The sequence below is a fragment of the Lissotriton helveticus genome, chromosome 8 (genome assembly GCF_964261635.1).
Source record: "Lissotriton helveticus chromosome 8, aLisHel1.1, whole genome shotgun sequence".
NCBI classification, from domain to species: domain Eukaryota; kingdom Metazoa; phylum Chordata; class Amphibia; order Caudata; family Salamandridae; genus Lissotriton; species Lissotriton helveticus.
Window position 1 is genome coordinate 406,888 of NC_136069.1, and position 10,071 is coordinate 416,958.

General features: G+C 63.6%; 1 protein-coding gene across 3 annotated transcripts in view; it reads right to left on the bottom strand.

Annotated features, from left to right (window-relative positions):
- Nucleotides 1-9,468, bottom strand: part of LOC144772194 (uncharacterized) — a 233,405-nt gene extending 223,937 nt beyond the window's left edge. Inside the window, exon 1 of one of the 3 annotated variants that reach the window (XM_078656322.1) lies at nt 9,254-9,465. In XM_078656322.1, the coding sequence (XP_078512448.1) occupies nt 9,254-9,277 (24 nt within the window). In that variant the 5' untranslated portion in view covers nt 9,278-9,465. Of the gene's footprint in view, nt 1-9,253 lie in introns of all 3 variants that reach the window. The other 2 variants (XM_078656324.1, XM_078656323.1) reach the window with 2 other exon arrangements.
- Between the last annotated feature and the right edge of the window lie 603 nt (nt 9,469-10,071).

Below are 10,071 nucleotides of genomic sequence, written 5' to 3' on the forward strand. Positions count from 1 at the left end.
GATCGGAGCAGCCAGACTTGCCGAAGCCCAGAGCAGAGCAGACCCCGCTAGCGCAGCCCCGCCTTCCTGACGCGCTGAGAACGAGACGCTGCTTTCTCCTGCCGAGAAATCCAGCTCCGGCGCTTCCGAGCAGCCCTCGCAGGCAGCTTGGAATATCGAGACCAGAGACGAGAGATACCATCCCTCAACCATCATCCTAAATTCCAGGTACAGAACTGAATAACCCCTTGCAGAGAATTCTTGAGTCAGTCACTTGGCAAAACAAACTTAACTAAAACTGCTACTTTCTATTCCCGCCCACGTATTAGGCTTAGGTCAGGTACACCGGGGTAGGCGTAGTTAGAAACACCAGTTGAGTACGATTAGTCAAATGTATATGTGTATGTATCTATTTTATCCATTTTAAACCATCATATGGCTTAGAAACCATATCAATGTTTTTACAGTATTATTTTGTACTTCTGCTTTTATTGTATGCACTTTACTTAACCATAAGTATTGCAATAATATCGATCCATTTCTCTTGTATGAGAAAAGAGACTGATCAATAAATACCATCTTTTATTGAACACGCCCGTCTCTTCCTTTTCTCTACAATCTGGTGAGACTAAGAATGCACGTACTGACTGAGTAAAATAAGTCGTCTTTTGTTTTCACACGACTCTAGAGATACACTCTTGATTAGGGGAGAGCAAAATTGTCATGTTCTATGGTTGTCAGAAACTAAATCCCTTCTTGTCTATCCAGGGAGGTTCAACTCCTCCTTGCCTATTCGAGAAAGTTTCTAGTGAACTCTGAGCTAGCTGGCAAACCCAAAACTTTAAGTCTAATATCAACAGTAGTAGACCTAGTTAACGTCTGGTCTAGGCCTATACTATTGAAGGTATTATTCCAATGCGCAGAGCCTATTGGGATAATAGGAACTACACTACAATATAGTAACGTGCAAAAAGGGAATAAGACCTACAATGTGCACAATTAGGCTCACATAGGGACGACAGATTCAGGTACGAAAATGTCACTGATCCCGGTAATTGTTTTATGAACAACATCTTATTAACAAGGTGATGAAATTAGCCAGACATCAAACCTGTAGTGTATCAGGGTTAACCAATCCAATTGTTGGGTTGCTTTGTTGTTCAATTAGAATACAAAGAACACAACACTGTGGGAAAGGTTTATCTCTCTGGTAAGGAGGATAGTATAATCAACTAGTAACCGTGGTGATTTGGAAGTGATGTTGCATCCTAATAGCTCTGCACCAGTTGTCTTGAGGAGGAAGGTGTCTAGTGATCTTTGAAGTTCTCCACTGATAGCAAGTGATCCTAATAGTAAACCTCCGTTTGTTGGGAAGGATAAGGAGTCTAGAAAGGTTGGTTTAGTCCTGGAAATAGTACTGACTGAGAAGGTGGATATTTAGAATCAGGGATTTCAAGATGTTTTTAGTGGGATGCTTTACTGAATGTGTACACAAGATTGTTTTTGAAAAGATAATGCAGTTTCAGTGGCTTGTTAGGTTCAGGGAGTTCCCTTTTCTATGAGACAGGCAATGATAGACAAATTGAACAGATTAAAGAAGGAAGTTATTGAGAAAATGGAAGCTTCCTGAATAGGTATCACCGGTTGTATTGGCTCACAAAGCCTCCAGCGAGATAAGATTTTGTGTTGATTTCAGAGGGTTGAATAAAGCTGTGGGTGTGGATAAATATTCCCTTCCTAATATCACAGAAATGTTGTCACAGCTTGCGGTGCTGTCGTGCTTTCCAATGTAGATCTTAGGTTAGCATATTACCAAATCAAATTGGAGAGACATTCCATGGGTCTTACAGCAGTCATCACTCTTTTTGGGATGTTTAAATTCACTAAGATGGTGTTTGCTTTCTTTCAGCTGCATCATCTTTTCAGAGGGCCATGGAAAATGCATTGGGTAATTTGTTGGGTGTTAAAATTTACTAGGATGATGTTCTTGTATCCAGAACCACACAGGAGGACCATGATCTTTGGTTAAAGTCGGTACTTGGAATGTTCATGAAAGATTATTTACAGTAAAGGAGACCGGCAGAAAACTGAACTGTAAGGGCGTTGTATATTTGGGCCATAGGTTATCTGGGGGTGGTGTGAAACCTAAAGAAGAGTTAGTAAACATGATAAGCTATTTGACTCTTAATGAGAGTAAGGATGACCTGATCAAATTTTTGGGCAAAGTAGAGTACTATAATATGTTATTTCCTCAATTTGCTAGTTGAACCTTCAACGTGAGAAAACTGTTGAAAAGAGCTGATGGCGGTCTGTGGGTGTTGATTGGGGCGGAAAGGGGCAGAGGGCGTAAAGGGGCAGAGGGCGTAAAAGGGGCAGAGGGCGTAAAAGGGGCAGAGGGCGTAAAAGGGGCAGAGGGCGTAAAAGGGGCAGAGGGCGTAAAAGGGGCAGAGGGCGTAAAAGGGGCAGAGGGCGTAAAAGGGGGCGTAAAAGGGGCAGAGGGCGTAAAAGGGGGCGTAAAAGGGGGCGTAAAAGGGGGCGTAAAAGGGGGCGTAAAAGGGGGCGTAAAAGGGGGCGTAAAAGGGGGCGTAAAAGAGGCAGAGGGCGTAAAAGGGGCAGAGGGCGTAAAAGGGGCAGAGGGCGTAAAAGGGGCAGAGGGCGTAAAAGGGGCAGAGGGCGTAAAAGGGGCAGAGGGCGTAAAAGGGGCAGAGGGCGGAAGGGGGGCAGAGGGCGGAAGGGGGGCAGAGGGCGGAAGGGGGGCAGAGGGCGGAAAGGGGCAGAGGGCGGAAAGGGGCAGAGGGCGGAAAGGGGCAGAGGGCGGAAAGGGGCAGAGGGCGGAAAGGGGCAGAGGGCGGAAGGGGGGCAGAGGGCGGAAGGGGGGCAGAGGGCGGAAGGGGGGCAGAGGGCGGAAGGGGGGCAGAGGGCGGAAGGGGGGCAGAGGGCGGAAGGGGGGCAGAGGGCGGAAGGGGGGCAGAGGGCGGAAGGGGGGCAGAGGGCGGAAGGGGGGCAGAGGGCGGAAGGGGGGCAGAGGGCGGAAGGGGGGCAGAGGGCGGAAGGGGGGCAGAGGGCGGAAGGGGGGCAGAGGGCGGAAGGGGGGAAGAGGGCGGAAAAGGGGCAGAGGGCGTAAAAGGGGCAGAGGGCGTAAAAGGGGCAGAGGGCGTAAAAGGGGCAGAGGGCGTAAAAGGGGCAGAGGGCGTAAAAGGGGCAGAGGGCGTAAAAGGGGGCGTAAAAGGGGGCGTAAAAGGGGGCGTAAAAGGGGCAGAGGGCGTAAAAGGGGCAGAGGGCGTAAAAGGGGCAGAGGGCGGAAGGGGGGCAGAGGGCGTAAAAGGGGCAGAGGGCGGAAGGGGGGCAGAGGGCGGAAGGGGGGCAGAGGGCGGAAGGGGGGCAGAGGGCGGAAGGGGGGCAGAGGGCGGAAGGGGGGCAGAGGGCGGAAAGGGGCAGAGGGCGGAAAGGGGCAGAGGGCGGAAAGGGGCAGAGGGCGGAAAGGGGCAGAGGGCGGAAAGGGGCAGAGGGCGGAAGGGGGCAGAGGGCGGAAGGGGGGCAGAGGGCGGAAGGGGGGCAGAGGGCGGAAGGGGGGCAGAGGGCGGAAGGGGGGCAGAGGGCGGAAGGGGGGCAGAGGGCGGAAGGGGGCAGAGGGCGGAAGGGGGCAGAGGGCGGAAGGGGGGCAGAGGGCGGAAGGGGGGCAGAGGGCGGAAGGGGGGCAGAGGGCGGAAGGGGGGCAGAGGGCGGAAGGGGGGCAGAGGGCGGAAAGGGGAAGAGGGCGGAAAGGGGAAGAGGGCGGAAAGGGGCAGAGGGCGGGTAGGGGGGCAGAGGGCGGAAAGGGGCAGAGGGCGGGTAGGGGGGCAGAGGGCGGGTAGGGGGGCAGAGGGCGGGTAGGGGGGCAGAGGGCGGGTAGGGGGGCAGAGGGCGGGTAGGGGGGCAGAGGGCGGAAGGGGGGCAGAGGGCGGAAAGGGGGCAGAGGGCGGAAAGGGGCAGAGGGCGGAAAGGGGCAGAGGGCGGAAAGGGGCAGAGGGCGGAAAGGGGCAGAGGGCGGAAAGGGGCAGAGGGCGGAAAGGGGCAGAGGGCGGAAAGGGGCAGAGGGCGGAAAGGGGCAGAGGGCGGAAAGGGGCAGAGGGCGGAAGGGGGGCAGAGGGCGGAAGGGGGGCAGAGGGCAGAAGGGGGGCAGAGGGCGGAAGGGGGGCAGAGGGCGGAAGGGGGGCAGAGGGCGGAAGGGGGGCAGAGGGCGGAAGGGGGGCAGAGGGCGGAAGGGGGGCAGAGGGCGGAAGGGGGGCAGAGGGCGGAAAGGGGCAGAGGGCGGAAAGGGGCAGAGGGCGGAAAGGGGCAGAGGGCGGAAGGGGGGCAGAGGGCGGAAAGGGGGCAGAGGGCGGAAAGGGGCAGAGGGCGGAAAGGGGCAGAGGGCGGAAAGGGGCAGAGGGCGGAAAGGGGCAGAGGGCGGAAAGGGGCAGAGGGCGGAAAGGGGCAGAGGGCGGAAAGGGGCAGAGGGCGGAAAGGGGCAGAGGGCGGAAGGGGGGCAGAGGGCGGAAGGGGGGCAGAGGGCGGAAGGGGGGCAGAGGGCGGAAGGGGGGCAGAGGGCGGAAGGGGGGCAGAGGGCGGAAGGGGGGCAGAGGGCGGAAGGGGGGCAGAGGGCGGAAGGGGGGCAGAGGGCGGAAGGGGGGCAGAGGGCGGAAAGGGGCAGAGGGCGGAAGGGGGGCAGAGGGCGGAAGGGGGGAAAGGGGCAGAGGGCGCCTTGAGACCCTACGGGTGAGTAGTGCGCTCTATAAATGTCTTGATTGATTGAGGGCGGAAAGGGGCAGAGGGCGGAAGGGGGGCAGAGGGCGGAAGGAGGGCGGAAGGAGGGCGGAAGGGGGCAGAGGGCGGAAGGAGGGCGGAAGGGGGGCAGAGGGCGGAAGGAGGGCAGAGGGCGGAAGGGGGGCAGAGGGCGGAAGGAGGGCGGAAGGGGGGCAGAGGGCGGAAGGAGGGCGGAAGGGGGGCAGAGGGCGGAAAGGGGCAGAGGGCGGAAAGGGGCAGAGGGCGGAAAGGGGCAGAGGGCGGAAAGGGGCAGAGGGCGGAAAGGGGCAGAGGGCGGAAAGGGGCAGAGGGCGGAAAGGGGCAGAGGGCGGAAAGGGGCAGAGGGCGGAAAGGGGCAGAGGGCGGAAAGGGGCAGAGGGCGGAAGGGGGGCAGAGGGCGGAAGGGGGGCAGAGGGCGGAAGGGGGGCAGAGGGCGGAAAGGGGCAGAGGGCGGAAAGGGGCAGAGGGCGCAAAGGGGCAGAGGGCGGAAAGGGGCGGAAGGGGGGCAGAGGGCGGAAAGGGGCAGAGGGCGGGAGGGGGGCAGAGGGCGGGAAGGGGGGCAGAGGGCGGAAGGGGGGCAGAGGGCGGAAAGGGGCAGAGGGCGGAAGGGGGGCAGAGGGCGGAAGGGGGGAAAGGGGCAGAGGGCGCCTTGAGACCCTACGGGTGAGTAGTGCGCTCTATAAATGTCTTGATTGATTGAGGGCGGAAAGGGGCAGAGGGCGGAAGGGGGGCAGAGGGCGGAAGGAGGGCGGAAGGGGGGCAGAGGGCGGAAGGGGGGCAGAGGGCGGAAGGGGGGCAGAGGGCGGAAGGGGGGCAGAGGGCGGAAGGGGGGCAGAGGGCGGAAGGGGGGAAAGGGGCAGAGGGCGCCTTGAGACCCTACGGGTGAGTAGTGCGCTCTATAAATGTCTTGATTGATTGAGGGCGGAAAGGGGCAGAGGGCGGAAGGGGGGCAGAGGGCGGAAGGGGGGCGGAAGGGGGGCAGAGGGCGGAAGGAGGGCGGAAGGGGGGCAGAGGGCGGAAGGAGGGCAGAGGGCGGAAGGGGGGCAGAGGGCGGAAGGAGGGCGGAAGGGGGGCAGAGGGCGGAAGGGGGGCAGAGGGCAGAAGGGGGGCAGAGGGCAGAAGGGGGGCAGAGGGCGGAAGGGGGGCAGAGGGCGGAAAGGGGGCAGAGGGCGGAAAGGGGCAGAGGGCGGAAAGGGGCAGAGGGCGGAAAGGGGCAGAGGGCGGAAAGGGGCAGAGGGCGGAAAGGGGCAGAGGGCGGAAAGGGGCAGAGGGCGGAAAGGGGCAGAGGGCGGAAAGGGGCAGAGGGCGGAAGGGGGGCAGAGGGCGGAAGGGGGGCAGAGGGCGGAAGGGGGGCAGAGGGCGGAAGGGGGGCAGAGGGCGGAAGGGGGGCAGAGGGCGGAAGGGGGGCAGAGGGCGGAAGGGGGGCAGAGGGCGGAAGGGGGGCGGAAAGGGGCAGAGGGCGGAAAGGGGCAGAGGGCGGAAAGGGGCAGAGGGCGGAAAGGGGCAGAGGGCGGAAAGGGGCAGAGGGCGGAAAGGGGCAGAGGGCGGAAAGGGGCAGAGGCGGAAGGGGGCAGAGGGTGGAAGGGGGCAGAGGGTGGAAGGGGGGCAGAGGGTGGAAGGGGGGCAGAGGGCGGAAAGGGGCAGAGGGCGGAAAGGGGCAGAGGGCGGAAAGGGGCAGAGGGCGGAAAGGGGCGGAAGGGGGGCAGAGGGCGGAAAGGGGCAGAGGGCGGAAAGGGGCAGAGGGCGGAAGGGGGCAGAGGGCGGAAGGGGGCAGAGGGCGGAAGGGGGGCGGAAAGGGGCAGAGGGCGGAAAGGGGCAGAGGGCGGAAAGGGGCAGAGGGCGGAAAGGGGCAGAGGGCGGAAGGGGGGCAGAGGGCGGAAGGGGGGCAGAGGGCGGAAGGGGGGCAGAGGGCGGAAGGGGGGCAGAGGGCGGAAAGGGGCAGAGGGCGGAAGGGGGGCGGAAAGGGGCAGAGGGCGGAAAGGGGCAGAGGGCGGAAAGGGGCAGAGGGCGGAAGGGGGCAGAGGGCGGAAGGGGGCAGAGGGTGGAAGGGGGGCAGAGGGTGGAAGGGGGGCAGAGGGCGGAAAGGGGCAGAGGGCGGAAAGGGGCAGAGGGCGGAAAGGGGCAGAGGGCGGAAAGGGGCAGAGGGCGGAAGGGGGGCAGAGGGCGGGAAGGGGGGCAGAGGGCGGAAGGGGGGCAGAGGGCGGAAAGGGGCAGAGGGCGGAAGGGGGGCAGAGGGCGGAAGGAGGGCGGAAGGGGGGCAGAGGGCGGAAGGGGGGCAGAGGGCGGAAGGGGGGCAGAGGGCGGAAGGGGGGCAGAGGGCGGAAGGGGGGCAGAGGGCGGAAGGGGGGCAGAGGGCGGAAGGGGGGCAGAGGGCGGAAGGGGGGCAGAGGGCGGAAGGGGGGCAGAGGGCGGAAAGGGGGGCAGAGGGCGGAAAGGGGCAGAGGGCGGAAAGGGGCAGAGGGCGGAAAGGGGCAGAGGGCGGGAGGGGGGCAGAGGGCGGGAGGGGGGCAGAGGGCGGAAAGGGGCAGAGGGCGGAAAGGGGCAGAGGGCGGGAGGGGGGCAGAGGGCGGGAAGGGGGGCAGAGGGCGGAAGGGGGGCAGAGGGCGGAAAGGGGCAGAGGGCGGAAGGGGGGCAGAGGGCGGAAGGGGGGAAAGGGGCAGAGGGCGCCTTGAGACCCTACGGGTGAGTAGTGCGCTCTATAAATGTCTTGATTGATTGAGGGCGGAAAGGGGCAGAGGGCGGAAGGGGGGCAGAGGGCGGAAGGAGGGCGGAAGGGGGGCAGAGGGCGGAAGGGGGGCAGAGGGCGGAAGGGGGGCAGAGGGCGGAAGGGGGGAAAGGGGCAGAGGGCGCCTTGAGACCCTACGGGTGAGTAGTGCGCTCTATAAATGTCTTGATTGATTGAGGGCGGAAAGGGGCAGAGGGCGGAAGGGGGGCAGAGGGCGGAAGGAGGGCGGAAGGGGGGCAGAGGGCGGAAGGAGGGCGGAAGGGGGGCAGAGGGCGGAAGGAGGGCAGAGGGCGGAAGGGGGGCAGAGGGCGGAAGGAGGGCGGAAGGGGGGCAGAGGGCGGAAGGGGGGCAGAGGGCAGAAGGGGGGCAGAGGGCAGAAGGGGGGCAGAGGGCGGAAGGGGGGCAGAGGGCGGAAAGGGGGCAGAGGGCGGAAAGGGGCGGAAAGGGGCAGAGGGCGGAAAGGGGCAGAGGGCGGAAAGGGGCAGAGGGCGGAAAGGGGCAGAGGGCGGAAAGGGGCAGAGGGCGGAAAGGGGCAGAGGGCGGAAAGGGGCAGAGGGCGGAAAGGGGCAGAGGGCGGAAGGGGGGCAGAGGGCGGAAGGGGGGCAGAGGGCGGAAGGGGGGCAGAGGGCGGAAGGGGGGCAGAGGGCGGAAGGGGGGCAGAGGGCGGAAGGGGGGCAGAGGGCGGAAGGGGGGCAGAGGGCGGAAGGGGGGCGGAAAGGGGCAGAGGGCGGAAAGGGGCAGAGGGCGGAAAGGGGCAGAGGGCGGAAAGGGGCAGAGGGCGGAAAGGGGCAGAGGGCGGAAAGGGGCAGAGGGCGGAAAGGGGCAGAGGCGGAAGGGGGCAGAGGGTGGAAGGGGGCAGAGGGTGGAAGGGGGGCAGAGGGTGGAAGGGGGGCAGAGGGCGGAAAGGGGCAGAGGGCGGAAAGGGGCAGAGGGCGGAAAGGGGCAGAGGGCGGAAAGGGGCGGAAGGGGGGCAGAGGGCGGAAAGGGGCAGAGGGCGGAAAGGGGCAGAGGGCGGAAGGGGGCAGAGGGCGGAAGGGGGCAGAGGGCGGAAGGGGGGCGGAAAGGGGCAGAGGGCGGAAAGGGGCAGAGGGCGGAAAGGGGCAGAGGGCGGAAAGGGGCAGAGGGCGGAAGGGGGGCAGAGGGCGGAAGGGGGGCAGAGGGCGGAAGGGGGGCAGAGGGCGGAAGGGGGGCAGAGGGCGGAAAGGGGCAGAGGGCGGAAGGGGGGCGGAAAGGGGCAGAGGGCGGAAAGGGGCAGAGGGCGGAAAGGGGCAGAGGGCGGAAGGGGGCAGAGGGCGGAAGGGGGCAGAGGGTGGAAGGGGGGCAGAGGGTGGAAGGGGGGCAGAGGGCGGAAAGGGGCAGAGGGCGGAAAGGGGCAGAGGGCGGAAAGGGGCAGAGGGCGGAAAGGGGCAGAGGGCGGAAGGGGGGCAGAGGGCGGGAAGGGGGGCAGAGGGCGGAAGGGGGGCAGAGGGCGGAAAGGGGCAGAGGGCGGAAGGGGGGCAGAGGGCGGAAGGAGGGCGGAAGGGGGGCAGAGGGCGGAAGGGGGGCAGAGGGCGGAAGGGGGGCAGAGGGCGGAAGGGGGGCAGAGGGCGGAAGGGGGGCAGAGGGCGGAAGGGGGGCAGAGGGCGGAAGGGGGGCAGAGGGCGGAAGGGGGGCAGAGGGCGGAAGGGGGGCAGAGGGCGGAAAGGGGGGCAGAGGGCGGAAAGGGGTCAAACGCAGACTGAGCTCGCTTCTGGCACTGATATACCCCGAGTCCACGTCGCGCTCATTCCTGCGGCCCCCACTCACCGCCTCGGGCTCCAGCCGGTTCATGGCGCCTCCGCGGCCTCGCAGCGCTGCTCTCTGCCGGAGTCCGGGAGGGACCTCGACGCTGAGGCTGCAGTGAAGGAACCTCCTTGAAGACCCAGAACCGACACAGACTCGTCCCTTCCAATCAACGAGGAGCGCGCGGACCTCCCGGACACACGGACGGTCGGCACCGGCCTCACACAAGATGCACAACAGACGCTGACGGCGCACTGCGCATGCCCGAAACATGGACTGCCGACCTCGTGCGCATGCCCGCGACTAGAGTCATAATACCTACTGCGCATGCCCAGATCATGAATCACAACAATTAGACTTACTGCGCATGCGCATTTTATGAGTCAAGGGAACTTCTATTGCACAGGCCTAAACTGTTTCACTATAACTAGACCTACTGCGCATGCTCAAAGGACGAGACACATCAACTAGACCTATTGCGCATGCCCCGAACAAGTGTGTCCTAGCCCTAATGCGCATGAGTAAAGCACACCTTTTCTGTGTTACTAACGGCAGAGTCAGCACAGGCGGCGAAGGAGAGCCCGGTCTCTAACAAAGGAGGAAAGAGCCCCCGGATCTGTGCACTCCTCTACACTTTCAGAGGCTCACAGGACCCCCCAGCCCAGATCTGCACCTGCCCCCCCAGGAAGGGGACAGAGCCTGGACATGTCTGCACCTGCCCCCCCAGGTGGGGGACAGAGCCTGGAAATGTCTGCACTGGTCAGGTAGGAGACTGTAGTGATATGGAAATGAAGAAACTCCAGAAGAAAGGAATGAACTTTATGAATTTTATTTGTAAGGTA